This window comes from Platichthys flesus, chromosome 8 (genome assembly GCF_949316205.1).
Source record: "Platichthys flesus chromosome 8, fPlaFle2.1, whole genome shotgun sequence".
Classification (NCBI taxonomy): Eukaryota; Metazoa; Chordata; class Actinopteri; order Pleuronectiformes; family Pleuronectidae; genus Platichthys; species Platichthys flesus.
In genome coordinates this window covers 17,985,647-18,012,894 of record NC_084952.1, presented here as the reverse complement: position 1 = coordinate 18,012,894, position 27,248 = coordinate 17,985,647, and the positions used below count along the sequence as shown (strand labels likewise).

Here is a 27,248-nt window from a genome sequence, read left to right as displayed (position 1 = left end):
CAGGTTTTGACCGTGCTGCTCAAAGCTCTCGCCTCGAGCAGGGCTCAATTTGTAGCAGATCTTTGACGGAACAGGATCCGGGACCTCCCAGATTGGGGCAGGCGCCGGCTTGATTAGATGCGGGCCCTCCTGCGTCTCTATAAAAATCTGTAAATACATTCAGATACATTCGGGGAGAGATCAGGCACTCAAGTCACGCAGAGTCGCCTGGAGTGTGTGGAGCCCTGTTTGTTGTGTTTAGGTGCAGCGCTGTGCAGCCTACTAAACAGAGAGGAGGAGATCAATAGACTGACAGAACACGTCATTAGTCTGCTTCCTCTGCCTGCTTGCTTTTCGTGGTTGTAAATAGAACTTTTGGCCCCAGTTCCATTTGTACCCTGTTGTAGGTAATCCACAGACAGAAGGGCAACACCAGGGAGGTGCGGGGATAGTCGATGGGAGCGAGGGAGCTGCAAGGCATGAACAGCTGTTTCTACGTGCCTCCACCTATGGATTTTGAGTGATTACCGTGAATGCTCTGATTATTAAATCTAAATTAATGATGCTTTGTTTGTGATGACATTTTAGCTTTGTTCAGTTTGAACGTCTAAGCAATAGGTGCTGGGCTCCAGACCCGAGTCAGACTGGGCGTCAGGAGCACTGGTACCAATCCAGATGGGCTTCCGCAGCAGTGGCATAGTGGACCGCTATAATATCTATAAAATTATTATTGCGCTGTAAATCTCTTTGTGTGCCTGTTGCTCAGGTTACACATGAGACTGTTCTCTGTGCACACAGCGCGACTGAACTCGATGAGTAAACACAAGAAGTAATCAGTACTCAAATCTTTAGTGTTAATAAATGGACGTTTCAGCTTTAGACTCATTTGTTCTGGTGTCGGATGAATGCAGACAAGAAAAAAGTTCATGTATTGTTGATAAGTATCAAAAAAATAAAATATATGTTGTACTGAGCATGTGCTAATCCAAAGGTCTAGTCTTAATTCATCCTTGAAAATAACTTTTAAAAAATGTTTGTGTTGTACGTTCTGATATCAAATTGAAAACACATGAAATGTAATTAATTAAAATCCTTGATCACTTACTGATGAAGTAGGACAGAAGGACGGCCAGCAGGGCAGCAGCAGCGATGGCTGTCACCGCGGCACACTTCCAGCTGCAGTACTTGGACGGCTTCTTTAGCTTGAAGGCCGAGCGGGAGAAGGTGTTCCTGGGGAGCAGGCGAGGGGGCGGAGAATACACCGTTCCCGAGGTCAGAGGGTACCCGGGGGAGGAGCTACTGAAGAGAGGGGTGGTCCCGGACGACGTTTTGAACAAGAAGTGCCTGAGGGGGGGAAAAGAAAACAAGGGAGAGAAAATGTCATTTTAAAGGCAAAGAAAATGTGTTTTGATTTGAGTCGTTTCTGTTCAGGAGGGTAAACATGAAGGGGACACACCAATCTGACATCCCGTCAAGGTCCAGATGACAGGGTCACATGTGTGCCAGCGTCTGTCCAATATTTCTTTCTGATGAACCCTTTCTGCCATATGGGTTTGAACATCCTTGGAGTGATTGGGTCCCCAGCTCCAGTCTGAGGTCTCTTTTTAACCTTGACCTTCCCCACACTCGTAGTTTCCCACTCCATTCACCCCACTTACGGTGTGCCTCGTTTCTGCTCTCAGCGGCTGCGGAGGATCAATGCCATCCCCAGTTTCCTGTCTTCATTGCTGCAGTGGGGTCAGAGCTCAGAAAGAGGATAAAAGATGGGTTTTGAACCATCATCTCTTTGCTCATATTACCCATTATCCTCTGCTACCGCTGCACCTGCTCACCCAATGCGCCGCCTGTGCCGCTCTCCCTCCCTCCTCTACTCATTTCCCCATGTTCTCATTTTTCTTCACCCTGCTATCACACCATTCATTCTACATACATTTTGTGCTGCACGTATTCCTGGTATTCAACATTCCCCCTCTGTAATCATGTCTTTGTTCATGAACTACGACTATCAGATTCCTTATCTGGTCTGACTTGGGAGGAACAATGCTGCCACAGTGAGAAAATGAAACACTGCACTACATTCTATGACACTTTTGTGACATCTTTCATGAGACGCACTGCCCCTGAACATGCTCCAGGTGATATGACAGAAAAATAGTCAGAGTATCTGACCTTGAGAAAAAACCTGCAAATAGAGGACAATTCTCTGCTACTCTCAAAAAGCAGTTGGAGGACAAGATTATCATAACCAATTTATTTTGAGACTAGTAGTAGCTAAATAAAGTTTGGGAAACTGTAATAATAACTCATTCCATTGATTGTGATGGACGTTTAAAACAGATATAGTTTAATTAAATTTTGTGACATTGACAATATACCTCAACTGAGCAAGTAACGTGGTGATGGTACAAAAACAAAGTCAAAGTTACAATAAATCATAGTGTGATATTAGATTTATCAAATGAACTACTGAGGGGTAGGGCACTGTTGACTATACATCAGATCGTGAGGGTAAGACTCTAATGAGGTCCAGGTCCCACATTAATAATTCATTTATAATCTGTGGGCTTTAGGAGGGTAGCAAATTGTTCTAAATGAAAATGTGAAAGTCCCCAATCAGGGGTCATTGGTGGTGAGGTGTGAGTGGAGTTACTCATCTTTTATTTGTCAAGGTAAGTAAAACAGAGTCTAATGTGATTCAAGCTTTGAGTCCTCGAGTCCCACATATGTGATCACCTATGTCGGAGGTCTCCGTCTAGTAAAGGCCAGAAACATAAACAGGTGCGTTCAAGTGCGTACTCAGGGCCTGCTGTCTCTTCTCTTCCCACTAGACTAGTGTGACCAGTTCTAACCTGCTGCTGTAGCTGCCTCTGATGAGTTCTGTTTAAATAAATCCCCCGTGCTGTACAGTCTACAGTCCCTTTGATATCTCTAATGACTGCTGCTTCATGACAGCATGTCTGTTCATGCGTCTGCTCGCCAGCAGAAAACAGGTGATGTGCTCAGAGCATAAAGACTCGGTTTGGGAGTGCCGTTCCGCTCTTTATCAATTATTCAGACTGTCCCTTCTCTGTCTCTCCTCTTGTTCTCTCTCATCATCTTATGCCCCTGATGGTTGGATCGGTATCCTGCTTGAGTCTTCCTCTTTTTCTTTCCTTTTCTCTCCTCCTTCCTCCCCCTTTACCTGTCAGGTTCGCCGTGTGACACCAAGGAAAACCGGAGAGAGAGAAGACCCGAGAAAAATAAGAAGATGGATAGAGGGTGAAAGAACGCGCGGCGATGCCATTCGAAGAAATATGAGGTTATTGTCTAAAAATACCACGCTCTCACTGTCACGGCCATCAATTTCAATATGCATGCATAAAGCTACACGCTTTCAAATGCATGGCTTGCATGTGTATAGGCACAAACACAAAGCCCAAGGTCAGCCAGCATGCGTCTCTGCTTCTACTCATTTTCACAGCCGTTGTCGCACCCTGTGATGGCAAGGCCAGCGGTAATTAATTTCAATGCCCCTAATGCGTGCATGTGTGTGTGTGTGTGTGTGTGTGTGTGTGTGTGTGCAAACGCAGGGTGAGCTGGTGAATGACTTGCATTCAGCGCACCACAATGTATGTGATCTGTTGTGCTGGTATGCATTTGAATGCATTTCAGTGGCTGGCCTTGTTGTTTGTGTGCAGAGGCTCCACAGCGAGCTTGGTGTGGGATGGGAATATGTCTACGGGCCATACTAATTACGACTAGGAATGGAGAGTGTCTAATGTGCTCTGGGGAGGTAATTGACATTGATTTATGTTGCGGAGGACTATGGAGGGGTTCTATCATAGCAGGCAGCCGGCAATCACAACTCTGTATCATTAGGCTGGGTTGTGTGTGTGTGTTTGCGTGGATGTGTGTCTCAGTGCGTGTGTGTGTGTGTGTGTGTGTGTGTGAGAATATGTGTTTCTTTTTTGACAGTGGTCCAGCATGGAAACGTCTCACATAATTAGAGAAAACTGACAGGGACACACACTCACCCCCTTCTACTCTTGAGCTGCCAGCAGCCCCCCCCCCCCCCCCACACACCACCACATCTCACCATTGCTACCTCACTGTCATACATCCACGAGCGGGCACTAACTCACACACTGACACACATTTGCACACATTCAGACAGAGGCGACCACCCGTGCGGAAAAAATAATAAATGATGGGGGCTCTCTTTGACGAGATTGCCCTGTACGTTAGTTTACCGAACATTTCATTTGCATCCTCATAGAGGGAGGAAGTGACATGAGGGACGGACGGGAGAATGATGGAGAAGGAAGCCGCAGATTAGAGGAGAGCCAGAGCGAGGAAGGGAGGATGTGTTTTCACTTCATTCCAACCCCTGTTCCCCATTGAGATAGGAGAGGGCCTGGACAATTAACCACAGAACAGAGAGCATGCTGGGTAATTAGCAGGAAGTCAAAGCTCGCATTCCCCTTGAGCGAATGCGAGCACACACGCACACACACTTTCGGAAGCGCACATGCACAAAGCCTTCATTTTCTCATCCCCCAGTAAACATGTGGCTGCTTAGGATAGCACTCTGAGAGTCATCATCACAGGTAGAGGGAACAATTAACAGAGGTCGGCTCTGTATGGGGCGGTGACTGGAAAACGGTCAGATCTGCGGATGAAACAAAGGGCTCCGGGAGCGGAGGACGCTCATGAGAATTCTTCTGTGCTACAATAGATGGGAAACAATAATCGGCAGATGGATGCAGTATAATGGGCATTTGTTTGCCGAGTGTTGCTTTGAAGAAGAACATGGAAACATTTGGAGCCTGCATGATGTTTGTAAAAGGCAAGAACAATGGACGGCATCAAATAAAGTACTCAAGTACTCAGTGGTTTGATTTCTTTCTAAGGGGAAAAAAGCCCCTGAGATGTTTCACATATTAGAGGAAATGTTGCATTGAGGTGGTATCAGGTGTCCAAAGGTGAATATATCAAAAACAACAGCAGATAAAAACCAAACTGTTTTATAACTAAATATGATGAGCAGTAAGTAAAAAAAAATTGTTGGCGATTTCAGGGAAAAGACCTTTCTCAATCTTTCACATGACATTTAATTGATATTTTTTACGTTTTCCAGGATTTTCCCACAGTCTTTTAAAGTTGAGGTGGCCCAACTTACCTGAATAAAAGATGTCTCTGCTAATCACAGTTTAATTAAATGTAGTATTAGGCTTATGAAGCAGTTGTGCCTCATCACACGGCAAAAGGCACACATTCACGAGTGAGGCGACTGTTTAAGCCATCATCAAATAGATGGGATGTGTCAGTCTGATTCAACGCAGCGTTAAGTGATTGATTGATCCCAATGCACGCTCGCTACAAAGTAATGAATCAGAGCAGCATGTTGGGACATCGGCAGAAGTTATTTTGGTTGGAATCGTTTCAACAATTAGAGTCTGTATTGAATTCAAATCAGTTTAACGTTCATAATCACACTGCTATCCAGCTGAACTCGATGATCAGTGACTTTGCCCGGACAGGAGGTAGGAGTTGGGGAAATGATCACTTCCCACACACATTTGAGAATCAACTTAAGCGGAGCTGGGTCGGTTCGGTTCACTGTGGACTTGACTCATAGACTGTTTATAAAGATGAAGTCAAAATAAAGTCTGTGGGAGCTGCAGTCTGCGCAGGAGGGATCGTGGACGGAGCCGCGCTGGCGAGGTCCTGCGGATACACATGCCGCAGATCCATTGTGGGTCTCAGCTGTCAATCATGACATTAGGAAATAGGAAATACCTGGAATAATAACTAAATAAAAATGATTGTCAGTTTGGGTCTGAAGATATACAGAGAAGAGCAGATGCATTGATGGCCTGAGCCAGTTGCAAAAAAAAAATAAATCATGAGATCGAGATGCTTTGGCTTCTTCCACCTTTATGAGCTGAACTATGCCTTCCATTTATTCGGGGGGCAAACATTTTTTTTTTTGCTTGCTAAGATCCAACTACTCCTCAGTCCAAACAAGGCAAAGTCAGCATTTTATTACTGGTTACAATTTCAAAGCAGAAAAGAGAGGTTATTTAGGGTAGCAGAGTAGTGGTTCTGCATAATACTATTAGGTATTGGATTTCATGTTTGCAGAACATACCCTATGAATGCAAGATCATGTCATTAATAAACCATGCATGATATTACATAGTTCTCATATGCATGTCGCCTTGGTTCTTGTGCATATATCTATTCTCACTGCTCTGTCTTGTTCTCTCCCCCCCCCACCCCCTGCTGTTTCCACATGTAACATCCTCTAATGTGTCCCCGCAGTAATGCATTTGAAAGTAACCCAAGGTACCCGCACCGTGCCTCCCCACCCTCCACTGCACCTTCCAGATAAATTGAGATGCCGCGGCCCTCTCGGTGATCTTATTTCTCTGCTAGAGTTGTGGCCCACAGCGGAGCGAGCCGGGGTTGCAGGGGAATGTCCTGCGATTACACAGGGAGATTGAAACCGGCTTCAGGTAGCTAGGAGGCTCCCAGGGACCGATTGGAAATCAGGTGCTTTCTCGCAGAGTCCCAAAACACATGTGAACACATCTGCCCTCGCATGCACATGGAGAAATACATTTTTTTCCCCCTCTCCCTCAGTTACTAGCACAGGCACACACACACACACGAGCACACGCAGACACTGAGTGGCACCAGCCATCTAAAGTCATTTATCTCACACTGGTTAATGTATCCGAGTTCTGCGGGGCCCAATCTCCCTCCTCTGCTTTTCTATCTTCTCTCACACACACTCCACACAAAACAATCTCCTTCAATCACCACCTCTCGCCATTCCCTTCCCTCTCTCCCTCTTTATCTCTCCCTCCTCTACCGTAAACCATTCCTTTCCATTTCCCCCTTCTCTTGCTCTCCTGTGTTATATTTCTCTGCTATATCAAACCCCCCTCTCCCGTCTGTTTCTATCTCTCTCTTTCTCTGCCAGTCATCCAAGCCCTGGGGTGTTCTTAGGTGATCAATCTTCATCCTCTCAGCACTGTCACACTATTTGGTCAAGGCAAAACACACACACATGTGCACACACACATTTACTGTAACAACTGGACAACAAATGCCAAGATTTACATATGATTACAGTGGGGAGCAGTCAGTCATAAAGAGCACACACACCTGGATGCAAACATACACACAAATGTTCATAACCACACTCCCTCCCTCACATGCACACGTGTGCTCATCATCTCCTAGCTGCCGGTTATAATGAGATGGTGGACGACCCTTGCCAGCGTGATGGTGTGACTCTCTGGCTCTGCCTGCCTGGCTCGTACCCAGTCACAAGCTCCAGTAGCTCCAGCCAGCCCACCCAGTCTCTGCCATCGAGGACCGGAGAGGAGTGTCCAATCTGGGCTGGAGGGTGGTGCTGGAAAGTCTGTGTGCTGCTCCGGGCTTCATTCACTGCAACAGGCTCTGAGCCATGCGCAGCCCCACCACCTGAACACAACCAAATACTGGCACCGCAGAGGGGAAAATAGTATGTGTGAGTCTGTGTGTGTGTGTGTGGCAACACAGTCTATGGGATTTATAAATGTATTTTCAGCATCGTTTGCAACAACAGAAGTCACAAAAATCCCTCTCGCATTACGGCACATGTGTCACCATGGCAACATAGGTCTAGATAAGCAATTACTGGTGGAAAATTAACACCACATTTCCTCTAACCTATCTTACATACCGGTGCCATGCATAAGCACAGGTTGAGATCAGTGGGGCTGAATTAAACATGGCAAGGCCTCATAAATACTGCTGAGGGCTGTCACTCTGGGGAGCTTATCCGGGACTGTCAGAGCTGGAAGCCCCAGCGCCCAGCAGGAGAAACACAACTACAGCTTGCAGAGTAAATGCTCACAGAGTGAGTGTGTGCATGCTAGCATGCATGTATGCAGTGTCTCTCACACTGCAGGCCTCATGAATAGTAATACCCTGCATGAATGCTCTGTTGGCCTGGTAAATGCTCTTTGTGTACCGGCAAAAGAGAAAGAGTAGGTAGTGTGAAATGATTTGTATTTCCTGCTCCCTCACTCCAGGACGCACGCATAAAAACTTTGACACTTGGCAGCTTTTTCTAAGTGTCATGCTTGAAGACGAGCTAGAGACGGCATTCCAGGAGTGCACTTTTGTAAATCAGTGGCTGAGAGCAAATTTATTTTGGTTAGGGGGCTCATATTTGCTGAGAATGATGGACACGAGATGCTGAGTGACACTGTTTGCGTGATATTCGGCAGTATTATGTTTGCTCAGTCAACTGAAAAGTGAAGCTTTTGTCTATAAGATGAATCCACAGCAAATGACACGGTGTGTGCTAAAATAATGCTGGCACAAATCAGTTGAACAAATCATGTTTCATAACTTTATCCTCCTGATCCAGGCAATCATGATACGAGTCATGGCCTTGAATTAATATGAAATTTATAAAATCTGTGATGTTTTTTTGTACAAAAAAAAACATCACATTTGGGGGGTGTAAATTAACAAATAACATAACTTAGAGCGTGGTCAAACCAGCATTAATTAGAGCAAAATATCAAAACCAGGACAGTTAATTAGAGTGAAATTATGAAATAATGAGGATTCGCCTGTGCAATCAAAGTTATGTGTGGGGCTTTCATGTAGAGTTTACTTAACTCGACTATTAACTAGATCTTGCACCTTCCCACACTCCTGCGCTTTTGTAATTTTAATCACTTTCTTTTTTCTCAGTTTTTATGCATTTTTTTAATGTTAATTTATTTATTTCCTTATTTTTATTTCCTTTTATTTTAAATGTAATTTGAATATGTTTGTATTTTTATGAACATGTTTTTGTTTGGATCTATATTGTATGTAAAGCAGTTTGAGCTGCATGTATTTTATGACCGTTGCGATACAAATAAAGTGTATTATTATTGTTATTACGATTCCTTAAATTATGGTCTACACTAATTTCAATCAGAATGAAAACATGGCACCTATGGTTCCTATGTTGTTCCTGGAACAGCATTTTGTATTTTAAAAGGACATTTGGGGACGAAATTATGTTTCTTGCTACTTAAAACAAACATTGATATGTTCCTCGGATAGTAACTGGCTTTTGAGTGAGATGGCAATTTTTTCATAGCATCGGGGGAAGCATCTTCTTCGCTCGTATTGCCTCTCCTCGCATTCCTCTCTGACGCCATCAGTGTGCTCACAGGAATGATGTTGAAGCAGCGTGGCTCTGACCTTTCAATTCCTTCCTATTGATCTGTCCACTGCTGTGTGTACTATAAGTGCCTCCCGACATCAGCATCAGGTAAAACCTGTCAACTGTAAAGAACAGGGAGGAATGAAAAGGAAACACATTTCCCTCTTACCTGGTCTCCAGCGGGACGTTACTGTTGAGCACCCAGCTGTCTTGTAGCTGGACTGACTCAGGGGTTGTCGGCCCATCTCCAGTGCCCGGGGCAGGTGCATGAATGGGGTTGCGGCCCCCTCTAAGCGTGTTTCTGTTCAGGCTGTTGGCAGACTGGTGGGATAAGGTGTGGTGGTTGTGCGGAGGGGGCAGTGGAGGCCGTAGTGTGGACTGACTGTGGTGGTTGGCAGCCCCTGGAAGAAAACAAGAGCAAGAGAGCTATTTAAGAGCCACACTTTCACAATAAAGGAGGTTCCAGATCGAGAGTCATTCCACAACGATTAAAAGTAGAAGAGACACGTTGGGCCTGAGGACAATTCAGGTTTATTTCACAGTAAAACCTCATCAACATCCTTTCATGCGCTTCTTTTGAGTCAGCGATCATTTGGTTCAGAGCGGGTGTCATATTTTTCAAATGATCGATAATTTATTTTAGTGTGAAATCATGAAATCTGATGATCCCACTTCCCCATCGTTTCACATTTTCTGTTTCGTCCGTACTTTTAGGCAGGTTCTCCATGGCAGTCCCTCTTTCACGTTCACTCTTACTTTCCTGTTTTCTCATTCACAGCTATAACTTTGTGTTTGTGTGTGTGTGTGTGTGCATGTATGAGGGAGAAAGAATGGAATATTAGAGCACTCAGCATAGCCTGCTTGCTCCTGGACTTGGGAGAACATGTCAGCTAGAATCCAATACCAGCCGCTCCAACACTGAGCTAATGGACTGCTGAGTGAGAGAGCTAAAAAAACAAACCTGCATGACAAGAACACCCATTCACACATCGCCTTTCTAATTCTCTCTCTCTCTCTTTCTGAGTCTGATATAGGGTGTGTGTGTGTGTGTGTGTGTGTGTGCGGGTTCCTACAGGAAAAATCAATAAACCACCTACGATGCAGTATGGGAGAGCTCGACAAAGGTGCATCACTTATTGTGCAGTGACCTGCTCTCTGTGACACGTGCAAGTCCTCAATACACAGCTGATTAAAAAACACATGTTTAATAAAAAATGTATAATAACCTCACGTGTCCTGACAAACTGTCCACAGCTTTACTCTAAAGCCGAATGAATCACAGTGTTCATGTTATGACAAAACACAGAGTCATTGATGTTACATTTGGCTTTGAATCCTGGCTCTACAGCCCCGTTGGCTTTTTTGTTTTCATTTGACAGCACTACACAATACACTTTCATCATTAATTTACATATCTAAGCGCGGAATACAATGATTGTGTTTGTTTGCACATTGCCTTCCTCGTCCTGATCAAAGGATGGCGTAAGCGCCCATATGCCCACATACGTGCTGGGGTGAGCAGAACAAAAGCAACTGCTTTGTAAAAGCTGCGCGATCAAACTCGTCCTCCTTTTGTCGGCTCCTTTTTGAATGAGACACGAATATATATAGCGAGTGAGAAGTGGAGAGACGAGTGGCTGCGTCACATTCTCCTGTTTGCTCTGATATTTATCATTCAAAACATTCCTAGGAGGCATAAGTGATAAAAGATTCACTCACATACACACACAAACATGAAGTCAAAATAGAGAATATTTGCACATAGCAGCTAAATTGTCCCCGGAATAAAATGTGTGTATAACACTTTGTGTCCTTGCATGCTAATTAAACATCCCTCTATCTCATCCCCCCTCTCAAGGATGGGTGTGTTCAGATCAGACAGGGGGGCGCGTGCTCCCTTACAATTCCAGCTATAATGGCGACCAGTTTGTAAGGTGACCTGATTCTGCAGAGCCGCCGCTGGGGCGCAGGTGTCACCCACGCGGCCGAGAAGAACAGATGCTTGTGAAAGAAGAGAACAGGGGAAGATGGGAAGGAGACGAGAGAAAGATGGAGGGGGCCTGACCTCTGCTGCTCGGGAGAGACACAAAACATCTGTTTGCACATGCAAAGATGCTCTTGGGAGAAACAGACACACAGGCCTGCATGCACGCACGCACGCTCACACACACAGACAGACACACACACACTTGCATATTCAAACATACATGCAGTCAAACACCTGCAGGAAAAGCCAAAGTCTGACACCACACATGCAGAGTGGAAATTGATATTTAAGTATGCAGAGAAGTTTCTTTCTCGTCTTCCTCCTCCTCCCTTGTATCATTTCTTCCCGAGGATTGTTTCCTTCTCTTTCATCTTGGTTTTATTTACATTTTTTTTTGTCCTTCGCCGAGACGCAAGCACTTTGAGATAAACCGTGTGTGTTAGAAGCATTTTAAAAATACATTTTACTTGACTTCCCCTCCCTACAATGTCCCTTTATACGTGAAATAGCTCCTGCTGCACCTTATCTGCATAAGTACTTTTATCTAGCTCGAGCATGGTACCCACTACACAGAGCAATATAACGGGGGGGAAAAAGCAAGCTTTGCACGAACACATGCAGGCATGTACCCAGACGGAGTGATTCAAAGAATGAATTCAGGCACCCCCATGTTCACACACAATCCCGCTGTCTGCTATGTTTAAATCTGCGTACAAAAACGCAAGCCTTTTGCCTTTGTTCACTTTCCAGCTATAAATATTGAAGAGTTTTTTTTCGTTCAAATTCAGCTGAATAATATATGGCACACCTTGTATGGAAGAGGACTATGTAGTTATATAGCCCTAGTTTTCCATGAACCAGTGCAGCTGTGTGTGGGCACCTCTGGGGAAAGGCTGCATTGTTCAGCAATCGAGCTACTACGCTGTTACACAGGGACTCAGTCTTGTCCTCCACTGTTTCAGACTCACATCGGCTTGATTTTGTAATAAAAATGTTTCACATTGCCCTACAAAGAAAAATATGAAAATCTTATTATCTTTAATCTAGCTGCAAATTCTATTACATGTCACCAGAGAATGTCAGAAAAATGGAAATCCTGATAAATACGTTGCCTGTGATTCTATTTATTTACTCTTCATATCGCACTCTGGGGCCACCAGCGTTGTCATGTTCGCTAAACTGAAATGTGACGCATCTTCATTGGATCAATATTTATATAATATTATTGACGTGCAATTGCCTTGTTATTGTTTAAAACATGGTGCACAAATAAAAGCTTTAAAAAAAGATATACATTTTATTCTTCCAAAAGTTGCCATTAAATAGAGTTTTAAAAAATCTCTTTGACATGATGCAACATTTTTATGGTCTGAGTCAATTTCTTATATCATTCCAGTTTTTATTATTACTTTATTATTCTGCTCCAGCACATGATGCTGAAGAAATCCATTCTCAAACACACTTACTTCTAGTCCATGAAAAGAATGCTTAGAAATCGCTAACATATTGAAAAGTGGTGACTGCAGCGAGGCTGAGGTACAAGGCTGTTTCTTTTCATTCAAACAGAGAACTCCTGGAAATAAAAAAGAGAAAGCCACCACTCCGGCCACAGAAACACAAATCTCACTCACCATTGGAACAGAGGGAGTGCACGGTAACAAGTATGCTGGAGGTAAATGGGCCCATCAATTAAGATAGGGGACCTAGTCAGATGAATTGTCTGGTCGCTAAACTACAACCCGCAGGTAGGCTAATAGGAACAACCGTTTTACTAGGGGACTCGGTCTGATAAAAGACAAAACAAGCGGCCAGGAAACAGAGCAATTAGGGTGCAGCCAAGCAGATCACATTTTATTCCACTTCATCTTTTTCTCCTTTATTTCCTTTCTCTTATGCTCGCCAGTGTGAGTAAACAGTGATCATGAACAGATCCTCTCAACAGCTCTGTGTCTTTTCCAAGGCCACCTTTTTGTGTGTGTGTGGTGAGGAGCTTGCAGCCCTTCCTACTGCTGCTGCTGAAGCCCTGACCCACTTTACTCTGTCCAAGCTCCCCCGTGACTGGAGAGAGGGGGACTGTGAGTGGAGTGAGGGGGACTATAGCTGTAAGCTGGAAGGTTTGGCCCAGGCTAATCCCTGGAAGTTTATAATGCTCGCCAATTCAAAGGAGCCTCATTCAGAATGGAAGCATGAGCCTGTGTGCTAACCTGCTGCACGCTATACACACACACAAACACACACACACACACCGTGAGAGGTAGGACCTCGCCACACCATATTAATCTCACAGTGTGTGTGGTCAACTGGCAGCAGGAAGCGACCAATAAGGCCATTTGTTTTGTAGCCCTGAATGGGAAAACTGTTTATTGACATTTTCTGTGGTTAAGAAGGAAAAGTCACTGGGCAGGGTGTACATCTACGTGTGTGAGTGTGAGTGTGTGTGTGTGTCTGCGTGCGTGTGTGTGTGTGTGTAGGCCTGCTCAAATGCCCATTCAGCAGTTAAAACGGGATCATTGCAGCGCTCAGCCTTCAACCCTCGTTCTGTCCTTCTCACCTCCTCTGTCGCTCCATCTCTTTATTTCACGCCCCATATCTCCAGTGGTTCTGTCACAGTGGCACCCTGCGCTGTTTCCCATGCACCTTCTCTCTGAGCTAATTGCTATGCTCTCCGTGCTTTGAGGTGGTATTCCCATGTGCCCCCTGGTTCATACAGTATGTCCTCTGTCCCTGACTGTCACATGCTCCTCATTTGTCATTCTTCTCAGACCTCAGAGGCTGAGCACAATGGAAGGAAAGCTTGAGGTGAAACTACGAGGCACACACACACACACGCACACGCACACGCAAACACAATGTTAAGACAATCATTTAGACAGACACACACACAGACACACGCATGCACCGCCTCTGCCTTGGCTAGTCATCTCTGTCTAATTAGGAGGCAATAATCCGCCAGAGAAGAGTCTTCAGATTCAGCCAAAAACAAACAGTCTCCATAAGCAAAATGCATGTGGGCATTTCACCCACATGCAAGCGTGCACACGCACAAACACACACACTAATCATCCCACTGTTATGCAAATGTCACACTTACATAAGCACCATTAAGAGACATAAAATGAACGCCGAAGAAGAAGGGGACGCATCTTTGTCGTGCCTTTGTTTCTGTGGATTTGTTTCAACAAAGCCATTAAACATTCATTGTTGCGGCAGTGACTTGACGTGGCTTCCCTGGCAGCGGATAGCCAGCCACTTTAGAAGAGGCTCTCGGGCTAAAAATAGCGTAGCATTCCCCATGCATAATGAATGGCCAGAGACTGCGCTAATGCTAGCTCTTTCCAGGAGCGATCTGCCACGCTTCGTTTGGCCGGCTCAGCTCTCCTGTCGTTCCGGGGGAGCTTTCCCAGACAGGTGCTCCGAGCCAGACAGTATTCCCACGTAAACACACGCACACCCAATTCCCAGCCAATCCTCGGCAACAGCGTTCGGTTCCCATTCACCTGTCACGCTTCACTAGGAACACAAGTCATGTCTGTCCACCTGGTAGCTTAGGTAATGGTGGACTACTTTACAAGAACACACACTCTCTCTTGCAAACACGCACACACACACACACACACACACACACACACACACACACACACACACACACACACACACACACACACACACACACACACACACACACACACACACACACACACACACACACACACACACACACACACACACACACACGTACAAACAAACAGCATGCAGCTTCCTGAGGATTATCTCACTGTGGTCAGTTTCTGCCTGACTTGGTAAGACTCATTTCCTGCCCAGCGTCCACTCTCGACAGGAACCCTCAAAACACACACACACACACATCCAGACAGGCGAGCGCACTCGCGGCACATGCAGACAGGGTTGCCGGTTTTAGGTGTTGTATTTGCTCGCAGCCGTTCCTTTGTCTTCCTGCATGCCAGGATGCGCTCATGAAGTGCCAGTCTGCCACTCTAAACTCATTTAGGTCGGTTTTAATGGACGCCCAAAGCCAAGGACTCCCTCCGTACCCATTAGATCATCAGTCCTGGCTGGGAAATGTGGCAATTTGCAATTCTGTCTCAATGTTGTTCTCCCTCCATCCAAATATCTCTCTTTCACCCCCGAAGCCCCCCACAGCTTTACCCCTTCTTTTTTTTATTTCGTATGTCTTTGACGCCCTATGTCTCTTGGTCTTGGCTGCCCTTATCAGACACGTTCTATCTATTTTTAAATGCCTGGTGTTCTTTGGATGTGTGTTTTTTTTTTTTTATTACTTTTAGATTTTTTTATGCAGGATATCTCATTAAACAACTTCAAAAGTCAAAGTTTGGCTTTTCTCTATCTCTGCAACCCATTTGCTTCTTTGCGCCTCTTTCTGCCTCTGTTGTTTTTTCCTTCTCTCTTTGTCTCTCTCGCTCGCCGGCTCTGTGTGTACATGCTCAGCAGAGACTGAAAGAAGCCCTGGAACAGAAAGTGTGGGTGTATAATCGCGAGCAGGAATGAGAGAAAGAGAGCGTGTGCCTGTGAGCCTCACTCTCCCTCTTTGCCAGTGTCTGCCATTAGGGTGTCAGTGGCAGAGTGAATTTATTTGCTGTGTGGTTACTGGGCTAATGATTGATGTTGCCCCAGCAAACAGTAAACCAATTAGGAGGCTGATGTAACGTCATTTTAAAAGCCTCCTAATCACGTTGCTCTTGAACCTGGGACCCGGGCCTTCCCTAATGAAGATTTATACTGGATCAAAGGAGAGCCTAACGCCATTAACAATAGATTGTATTCCACCAAAAATCACATTAGGACTTCTCTGCCCACCCCTCTCCCTCCCATCAGGCCTCTGCTAAATATATCTGCTGATTACAAGTGCAGATGCACAGAGGAATGAGGAGAAACAGGGGAGGAGCGGGAAGGAGCGGCAGAGAGGTATACGTGCGTAGAGAGATGGCCCACAGTAGCTAATTGTTGAGAACAAATGTGTACGCCGATGAATACCCTCATCACCGCAGATGATTGTGTTAATGTGTGCGTTTGTGTTGATATGGGCGAGGAGAATAGTTGCGAGGTGCTGATACAAGCACACCGGGCCTCTAACAGCCAACAGGAGAACATCCAATGATGAAAGAGGAGGCTAAGAGCCAAGGAAACTAACTAGTTTGTCTTTGCTACGCTGATCCTCCTGCTGGCACTTAAAATTCATTATCCCCTTACCTTTCACTTTCCGCTGGATTATTAATGTCATATGGAAAATGAGCACAAACACACCTACTCACTGTCAACCATTGTGCGCACTGCAGAGTGAAGGGGTGGCTTTCACTAGCATCATTTTTTTCTGGCAAAACTTGACAAAGGTGGAAGGGCTACATTGAGAGTGTAATCCATTAACAAAATCACCGATAGGCTGCTTAAAACCAGCTTTTACTAAAATGGGATTCATACAAAATTATAAAATTACACATTTATTCAACATATATTTAGTTATTAGTCACCCTTAAAAATGTGTGACCAATCACAATCAAATGATTTATTCCCCTAAATAAAACCATAATAATTATAATCTCGTACTATTCATACATGTAAAATGTGTTTGTTTAGTTGATTCACTTCCCTGCCCTGAAAACAAATGCTGACTTTGTAGGAATGCAAAAAACAGAGGCAGGAACAAAATGGCTTAGCAAACGAGATGTGACATTAAATTAAAGCGCAGGATTTCTTGGCATTTTACCGAGCAGACACTAAATCAGATCAGGAAATGGACAAATGATGAAGTAATGCAACGCAGTGACTCAGGTGATGGATGACCCACACATAAAATGAATGACAGGATAAAAGGGGTGCGGATGAGTGGACTGGTCTCCCGCTTACCTGTGGACGAGGGCTGCGCCCGGAGCAGGTACGAGTCCTCAGGGTGGGGCTCCAGGTGGGAGTGGGTGGAGTTATTCTCCAGCAGGGGCACCTGGCACTCCCTGAAGGGCGGACAGGGGCCGGGAGAGGGGTGGTGGGGGGCGGAGGAGGAGGACGGGAGGGATGGAGGGAGCAGGGAGGAGGAAGAGGTCGGAGGGAGTGGGCGACCTGGAGGATGGAGGGAGAGAGAGAGGGAGGAAGGGAGGGGGGGGAGGCGTTAGACAAAACAGATGGCCATGACTGACAGTGATGCAGGGGCTTGTTCCAAGAAGCACGTTCACTGAGGCACTGAGTCTCTGAAAGGTCGAGGTACACACCTCACATTTAGACATATTCTCTCAACTAACAGGTTTCTGTAGCCACGCATAAAGTTTTGGTTTAATTTGATTTCAGAAAGATTTCTGCCTCCATCCAAACACTGATTGATGACTGTCACCAAAACGTTATTTGGATGGATGTTAACAAGTGTGTTTTGTGACATTTACATCTAAACAAACTAGAATATTGTGCTGCTATGTGGTCTGGATTTTAATATAATTTTACTACAAATTTAAAAGTGCATTTGAATGTGGATTTGTATGAAAAGACCTGTGGAAGGTTATATAAGGTTTACTGAACTCGCTTTTTGGAACAGCCGCCTGGTAACAGAAATGTACAGCAGCTTCGATACGAACAAAAAGCTTTGTGACACTAGAGGGATTCACCAAAGACCAATAAATGAATGAGTGACAAAAAAAAATTAACCCTTCTGCAAAAAAAAAACAACATGTGACCAGCTCTTGATACTGCTGACTGATAAAATATACTTTAACACAAGTACAATAGTGCTTTAAAGTCCATGAACTGACTCAGTCCTATTCCAACTACATTGTATATGTTGCCACCACAACATATTGGTCACATCAGACCAAACAAAGCCACGACTGTTAACATTTTCATATTTCAGTGGATCAGACGCTTATAGAGTTGGCAGAAGAGGCCCTACGTCGATTGTCCTCTACATGGGCGAGACAAAAGAAAGTTAACAGCCAAGTCTTTAAATAGTGGGAGCCCTGGGATGTGTGGACACAATCAGGCTGTCCCATTCACCAGAGAGAAGGAGAAGAGAGGGATGGAGAGATTTCACTCTACTCTCCAAAGGTTTGGAATCAAGGACAAAGACACATCTAATAATTTCTATTTAGAGACGGCTCAAAATATAGAATAATTACGCCTTCCATATTTGCAGCTCAATCAATCAACAATATGGTGAGAATGAGGCCACTGAGTCCAGCCAATCCACTGAAGGACTCAGGTTATTACGACTGCTAATTAGAAAGTAAACCGAATACGCTTTGACACACTGATAATAACTTATTTTCTCCCGTTTCCATATTTAAAATGACAGCCCTTGGCTCTAGCCAGCAAAGTTTCCTTTAAACAGCTTTACATATACACCTTTTGTAATTATTTTTTCTAGCCCACATTCCACAGTCACAACTTGTCATTCACCATCCAAAGTTGAAATATAAGGCTGAGTATAAAAAATTAAAAAAGGCTTGTACGTCTATAGTTTCACAACCTTCATCCATTCCTTATTGCGCCGGTGAAAACTTCACCTGAAAATCAGTTGAAGAAAGTTACAATGCCTTTAGCCTTTCAGTGAGGGACTTCAACTTTAGTGCTACTTCTTCACACGAATCCAAAAACGGAGACGAACACAGGAGGCAGACAAAAAGAAAAGCCGTGGGAATTTGGAAGAAAAATACCAGATAGGCGCACATTCATCATCACGGTATTTATTTCGTTTTCTCCTTCTCTCAACAGCAGCTCTTCAGAATTCAGATGTGGCGTGATTGCAGTTTGACGGCATTCTCTTTCCCTTCACAGAGCACTGACAGGAATCAGAAGGTGTAAAGGCAAAGACAGATGGGGGGGCCCGGGCGAAACTGCTTGCATCAGGTAAACATCAGGGAGCGGGGAGTGTCGATGCAGGCGTGATCTGAGAAACACAAAGCGGACGGGCATGGCTGCTGGATAACGCTTGCGTGTATGGTTCAAAATCAAGAGCGTTAACAATGGAAAATTCTAATAAAGGAATCATTAATCCAGCTCTAAATGTGGCTTTATGGAAACAGACGTGATGGAAACAGAAGCAGAGTGATGCCTCCGTCCTGCTGTCAAAACTGCTCCAGCTCAGCGCTTTGCGTCATGGAAACCAGAGCTACGATCGATCCCCGGCCCCACGTTAACTACACCCCAGAGAGATGCCTTCCTTGTCTTCTGTTTAGGTATGTGTGCCTGTGTGTGTGTGTGTGTGTGTGTGTGTGTGTGTGTGTGTCCGGTCAATCTCATCAGAGCAAACAGAGAAAAATGGATAAACAATGGCAAAGCAAACAACTGTGGCCGAAAGGAAGGAAACGGAGGAGAGGCAGGGAGAGAGGGACGAGGAGGTGTGTGGGGGGGGGGGGGGGGGGGGGCAGAGACACCGAGGTCACGGGGGGGAACCAGGGGATTGGAGGGTGAAAGTGAGAGTGAGAGGTGGAGGGACGACGGAGAACAGAGGACAGTCAGGAAGCTATGAGCCGACAAAACTTCTTGCCAATAAATAACGAGGGAGAGAGCAATAGAGGAGGGTAATTAGGAGAGAAGGAGACAATGAGACGGGTCTGAAGAGTGGAAAATTGAGAAAAATAGGGAGGTAGAGAGGGAATAGGCCACTGACCCAAGAAAAAAAAAAGCCGTAGCTCTAAATGAATGATCGATGGATCTCTCAGTTGATGGAGAGAATGGATCTTGTTATTTGCATATTTCGCAAGACCTTTAATAAGGAGATTGGTGACAGCAGGTGATAGAAAGTATGTGTGTGTGTGTGTGTGTGTGTGTGTGTGTTTGTAGATGCACATTTAAGATAGTTGTATTGCAGTTGTACGTTTTTATTGAATGCGTACAAAGTTTGCGTGAGCCGTGCGCGCGAGAGGGTTATGTGTACGCCTTTGTAGTTATTAATATTTTAAATCACTTTAATTACAAAAAAGGAAAAATTGCACTGGTTGGCCAAAAGCAATTAAGGGAACTTTAATCTCCTTAGCAATTATGCTGTGGGGCATCCTTAACTCAAGTCATTTCTGCCCGCTACATTTCAGGAAAGGTCACTGGAAATTGCTTTGTGTTATTAGAACAAAGACTTGGCAATGAGCTCACGTGGTTCTCTTGACGATTTTGCTCGTTGTCATCCTTCAGCCGCTTCCCCGGCCATCTGTATACATCTCTTAATCCTTCTGTCCTCGCCGCCCGCTCTCACAATCTACCCTTCTCTTGCACAAGTGTTGATTAGCGCGACAATGAGTGTATCATGGGGGGGGGGGGGAGAGAGAGAAGAGCCGGGCATCCCGGTCTCTCGGTGATTGGATTACAGTGTAAAAAAAGAAACACTTTCATCAGCCGTTTGTGGCGCGAGCACCCGGCTTTGACTTGCCTAGATGAGTCATATAAGTGTTTGAGCTTTGCCTGTTGTCGCTCTGCTGTGCGTGTCCATTGAATCAACACAATATGTGCTTTGCATAATCTATTCTTTCTCCACGAGGCCATCCTTTGCCGTGCGATGGTGTTGCACATCAGACACAATTCTGCCTGTTGACTTGTCGGGGACCCTCTTCTCCTCTCCCTCGCTCCGTCCATCCGTACACCCATCTGGCCGAGGTGAGGAGTGGCAGGCCGAGGAGAGTGGAGTGGAGCGAGGGATGGAGCGAGGGATGGAGCGACAGCTGGAGCCCAGTCAGACAAGGAGAGACAAATTACCCCTCTAACGAGAGCCATTCATCATCTCTTCATCTCTGCGTTGCTCCACACCTCTATGTGAAATACAGTGCACCTGGATGGCAACTCTGGAGAAACACGGAAAAAAAAAAAAACCTCCCGCATCAATCCGCCATTCAACTTAACTTTACTCTCATTTAGTCGCTGCTCGTGTGGCGGCTGCTGCGAAGTCAATCAGCACGTGTTCCTATTAAGATCACGGAAAATAACGACAAAAAAGGGGGAGGGGGGGGAGGGGGGTGGTTTAGAACAAGATAAGAGCGACGTGAAATGATTGAATGAGCGGTACGCGGGGAAAGAGGGTGGAATAAGAAGCGAGACACCCATGCTGGCACATGCAGAGACTCATTACCCTGGCTGCTGTCAGCCCAGATGTTGGACTGAGGGGGAGCTGTCAGTCAGTACGCGTGTGTTAGTATTTTGTGCATTTGTGTGTGTGTGTGTGTGTCTGACAGTGATCTGAGGGCTATTTAGTGATGACAGCTGCTGACACAATGGGCCCTTTTCTCTATTTATCTATACAGCGCAGTCTGTCTCCTCAATCTCATCTCTCTTCCTGTTTCCCCCCCGCCCTCGCTGAAAACCTCGCCTCCTCCTCTTATTCACCCCTTTTTAATATTTCACATTGAGCTCAACTGTGGCGACGTGCACACCTGTTGTTGTCTGCATGTGTGAGCAACAAATGGATGTGGCAGCCTATCCAGGAACAGCCTGAGTTCATCCCCCCCCCCCCCGCCCCCCCCCCTCTCCTCTTTCCTAATCAGCGTCACTGCAGAAAGTGTGTGATAAAAAGGAGTAAAGCAGGAAGGGAGAAGAGAGGATGATTCGACGGACGTGTTCTAATTAATAAAGTTGGGCTTTCACAGCCTAAAGAGAAGATTGTATCAGTGGCTCTTTACTTTGATGTGTAACAAAGTGTCTGGGTTCCTCTCAGGGCCACAGATCTCTCTGCGCTCACTTTCTCCATTTCATCTCGCCTGCATCACTCCCATCTCTGCCCAACTACAGGAGCACTCTGCCTCAGCAGGCTGATCTCCCACACACACACACACACACACACACACACACACACACACACACACACACACACACACACACACACACACACACACACACACACACACACACACACACACACACACACACACACACACACACACACACACACACACACACACACACACACACACACACACACACACACACACACACGGCAGCTGAGGCAGAAAACACCTGGGGGAGAAAAAGGTGCTCCACAGACTCGCAGCACCACATTGTGCTGTTCTACATTCCAGCGTTTCATTAATAAATTTCGTTTGTTCCATTCAGGATAAAAACTACAGCTCAACACTTGACGTACTTACAGGGTTTAACTGGAAACCACAACATAATTGATTTTAAACCGAACATTCGTTTTCATGGAAGCGACGTGTCAGTGTTGCTCAGGTAGTTTTCCACTTTCGGTGGAATAAGCTGAATGTTTTAACCACATCATTTATGGAGAGAATGACGAAAGGTCTCCACTTCCTCCCACTATCCAGAAATGAAGCTAAAATGTTGCAGATACAAATGCAGTCATCTTGCACATTTGGAGCCTGTGCTGTAGCGATCAGGGGAAGGAGCTGCGGGGATGCTTGTCCAATCGTAGGTCAGTTTCAGCTGTCAATCATCGTTTCGATAGCAACAAATAACGAACCGAAACCAGACTTATTGGAAAAGGACATTTGAATATTCACCAGTTTTATGAGAACTACTTAAAATAAATAATTGACTTATAATGCTTCATGTATAAAAGACAAGAAATGTTCAAATTAAACACCTTAACCTGTTACTGCTTTTTTCATTCTGAATAACTATGAGGCCATTAGAATTAATAGGTCCAAATTATTTGTCGCTTCTTAACATTATCTCCTGAGCTCCTCTCAGTGTGGAGAGCAGAGTAATGAAGACTCATTACATCAACAGAACTTGATGAGCCAGGAGATGATGTAATTGGACAAAAGCGTCGGCTCTCTCATTGAAACATTGTTTTCACCATTTACCTTGCTATGACAGCTCTACAAAATAACAGAGACAAACCTCCAAACTCCTCCCAGGGCTGTGACTGGGTACATGACCAGCAGCCCTTAAGTCACAGTGTAGGATAGTACACCGCACAGCATGAAGTCCAACAGAGCATCTTTTATGAGTCATCCCAACATGGAGCTCAGGAGGTTGCTCCACTCCTCTGTCAAGTGGCAGGGATGAGGACAGACACCAGCTGACACAAAGCAATACACTCAACCTTTTGACCCATAATGCACTGCAGCATCTATCTGCATCTGCTGATTGAAACATGCCTCCCTGTTTCCGGGAAGTGCAAGTGCACGTGGCTACTTCTGAGTGTGTGTCTGTGGCTGTACATTGCATTAGGATGCTACAGCACGCCCATGCTGTCCATTGTCGGAGATGTCCACTGCGTAACTTGGGGCAACCATGGAGGCTGCATTACCATATAAATTACATCCATGTTGTGGCCGCTGCTGTGGATTGATGGTATTGTTATGGATTCTACACGTTGGACCCTCATTGAAAACAATCAAAATAAATAGCCGACCCTCTCCCACATAAATGCAAGCACACACGCAGACGCGTCGTAAGTGCACACACACACACCGAAGCATGTGCACGTGAGAAAGCGCTTGAGCACACTCGGACCCTCAACCCCAGGTGCAGAGAGATAGATACCCATCCTTTCAGCCTTCCATTACCTCTGAACATGCTCTGTAACGGCTGATAGGAGTGAATCTGCAAAGGGGGGAATATCAGTCTTTCTATCTTGTGTGTGTGTGTGTGTGTGTGTGTTTGTGTGTGTGCCTGTGTGTGAAACCTGTAATAATACATAAGCCTTTTTTTGCTGCTGCTACTTTCAATAAGCTGCCCAATGCCTATTTATGAATCAATTTGATGGCAGCAGAAAAAAAAGTCATATTAAACTTCGGGGCACAAAACATATAATAATGGACGGACAATAACCACACGAAATTAAGTCATTTCTCTGCCACAAAATAGATGCTGGAGTTTAAAAAAATTGCAACCAATTATTTCCAAATTTGTTATTCAAATAATACAGTGACAGCAATTATACAATGCTGAAAATGCATTTAAAAGGTTTACTGGGCCAAGCTATTTACCCAAATCAAATCCAAGCCTTTCACAGAGCTGGAGGTAGATTTTATGGAACCAACCAGACTCAACATTTTCCTGCTTGAGAGGCAGTGTTGAAAGTGACTTATGGACATGGTCTTAACTGGAGACAGTACTTGGTCTTTGCACGAAAATGTGAAAATGCAAAAAAAAAGACAAATTAACAGACAGAAACCTTTGAAGCTTTAAAAAGACCTTCTTAGAATTAGATTATGTCTGGAGGTTCTCTGTGTCTGTTATCCTAACTGGAGAATGCTCTTAGATGCTGCAAAGTAAAAAGAAAGAAAAAAAAATCCTAAATCAGCGGGGGGGGGGGTAACGCTGGGGAAGAGCTTTCCCCCCAATCCGCCAAACTGCTGAATCACTCCCAGACATGCTGGCACTATGCTCGAGAAGCTTTGGATCTACAGAAAGTAAATTCTAACTTATTTGTCATTTACTAGCAATAAATATGAGAATTTATTAAGAATGTTTATTTTCTAAGCTTTGTTGAAGTACACAATCTGTTTGAACAAGGAGCATTTTAAAACATTTATTCACTGATGTTGACTTTGGTCAAAGCTATAGAGCTAACAGGAAACAAGAAATTTGTTAAATTAGCATTTGAGTGAATAAGGAATAGTTCATGTACATAGACAATTGGTGCCGGTGTGTAAGTTGTGGCCCCTTAATGGCCCCTGATTCCCGAAAAATCTTATATCCACCACTGATTGTATCTATCACTAAAACAGATGTCACCTGCTTGTCATGTAAAAAGACCATTGCAGTTACTTTAAACAACTTTTCAATAAAGAAATGATAATGCTTCGTAAAAGACTAAGACGAGGCTGCCAAACTTAATTTATTCTTAAAAACACCTTCATTAATTAACACCTAAGTGTGAGCCATCGAAGCTTTAATGAAAAGTTTACACCCAATCGTGACAGCCTAAATGTCCAGTCTGATAGTTCCAGCAACCATCTCTTTATTAATCATGTCCGACGCACACAAATGATTTCATTCTGGTAGATAGAAAAGATATGTTGTTTTTTTTTCATTTTGCAAAAAGAACACTAAACTCCATTTGCATTTTAAAACAGGCCTCATTTGGGAGACAAGGCTCCTGCAGAAATCACATTACCCACAGTCACTCAGCGTCAGTCATCAATAATCAAATGCCTGCAGAAACAGAAGCACGGAGAGTGCACAGAATACAGAAATACACATGTAGCGACATTCTGTTAACACACACACACACACTAACTTACAAATCGCATGCACAGGTACCTACGTGACCACTTATTGAATGTAGCTCTGATTAATTGCGGAAAATGCTGTGGTTGTTATGACAATCTAGTTCCATGTAAAGCATGAAAAGAAAGAAAAGAACAGTGGGAAGAAGCGCCCTGGGAGGAACGGGAGACGGTAAGTGATGTGGACTTTTTGGGTGCATGGACCTTCCAGTTAAGACCTTGTGCAGTCACAGTCAATTACATTGTAATCTCATAAATAAACTCTATTCCAATAAAGCCTTTTTTTTTCTGTGTGTTTGTGTGATGTAACATTACGTGAGGTGCACGTGCGTGTGAGACGTTCACGATTAGCAGACGCCTGCACTCGGAGCAGCCAATAGGGGGTTGACGTATTTGGAGCCTGTGGATAATGTCTTTGCTGTGGCCTGTTGCTGAGAGAAACCTCTTCTCCACTTTGATGTTCTGCAGCAGCTATTAATAGTAACAGCAGGAGAAAAAAATATTTAAAAAAAAAAAGAAGAGAGAGCTCAAAAATCACAGCGCGCCACGTTATGCTCCCTCTAACTAGCTCCACTGTTGAGCCTTGAGCTCAGGCGTTCTCTCAAGGTGAGTCTCCCCACGCTGGGACAAATTTTACCGAGCCTTGATTCAGCCTTGCCTCAGAGATGTATGTGATTTATCAAGGCAGATTGCCTGACATCTAAGGGACACATTGTCTGCCTCTCTCCCTTCTACACACGAGATACTATAATGGCGTTAGATTCCACTGGAATCGCAAAGGCGCAGCACACAGCATGCATTTGTAATTCTCACCTTTAAAACGATGGGTTCTCAGCAATTTGTGGCTCCGTTCCTCTTTCAGAAATGAACGGCTCATCGTTCCTTTTTCAAGGGGTCGGGGTTTCTTAGTGAAGTTACATACCGATAACTAGGATAATGATATGAGAGTGAAATATTTAAGATTTGGATGATAATCAATCTTGGAAATCCCACCAGTTTCTTTTGGCATATTTGGAGAAGGTTTAGCAGCACTAAATGACTTGCATTGCGCGATCTAATTACACAGGGTGATGCCATGTTAATGTAATGAATGAAGCGAGAGAAAGCCCCTCTTCCGCCTCTCAGCTAACGGATTAGGTTTTCTCATCGGGCGTTGATGTGGTGTCTGAAAAAACTGGGTGTCGGAGAATATTCACGTGAACGACATCGCAAGACAGAAAGTTGGTAAAAGTTATGTTTCCCAACTTTCAGACGTCATAACTTATAAGCCAATTAACATCACTAAACGTTCAGCTCTAAATAGATTTTAAAGTGAACTTTACATCTTTTTAAATGTCGTCACTAGCAAACTGTATTTCCATCACTCACAAGTGCCTCTTTTTACCAAGTAGATGTTTTTATGATTCATGTGCACATTTGAAAATATCTAGACGTTTTTCACACCTGATCCTTTTCCCGTCCTTATTATGCAAATATTGGAAAGAGGTTTCAAGATGTTGTTTAAACACTTTTTTATTTTCATACTCTGACCTCTAATAACATGAACCCACTGAAGTTTGAACAACAACCTCTCAGCTCAGTAAATGGGATCTTCCACAGAGCATGTGAACGGATGGGCTGTGGTTTCTGGGCAATTAAATATGGGAACAATTATAAATGGAGAAGTTCAATTAGCCGACTCGGTTCCCTTTGTTTTGAAAATGAAACATCCCTAACTCAAAACGAAGAAAAAAGTTAAACACCCTGTGTTATATAACAGTCACAGTCACAAGAGAAGAAGTGAGAGGGCAAAAACAAACAAGTGCGAAATGAAGCTGAGTTTGTGTGAGGACGAATTATTTTATTTTTTTAATCTTAAATAGGTGGGAAGAGTTAATGAGCATCTTGATCTTTTATATCACCAGAGACGAGTGGTGTGGTGAATTTGAGTGAATAACAACGT

At 44.5% G+C, this 27,248-nt stretch overlaps 1 protein-coding gene across 1 annotated transcript in view; it reads right to left on the bottom strand.

Moving 5' to 3' along the window:
• tenm2a (teneurin transmembrane protein 2a) overlaps window positions 1–27,248 on the bottom strand; it is a 102,968-nt gene that overhangs the window by 44,707 nt on the left and 31,013 nt on the right. Inside the window, exons 2-4 of the mRNA XM_062394358.1 lie at window positions 17,052–17,152; window positions 9,351–9,582; window positions 1,085–1,323 (exon numbers count right to left, since the gene is read on the bottom strand). Coding sequence (XP_062250342.1) covers window positions 1,085–1,323; window positions 9,351–9,582; window positions 17,052–17,152 — 572 coding nt within the window. The remainder of the gene's footprint in view (window positions 1–1,084; window positions 1,324–9,350; window positions 9,583–17,051; window positions 17,153–27,248) is intronic.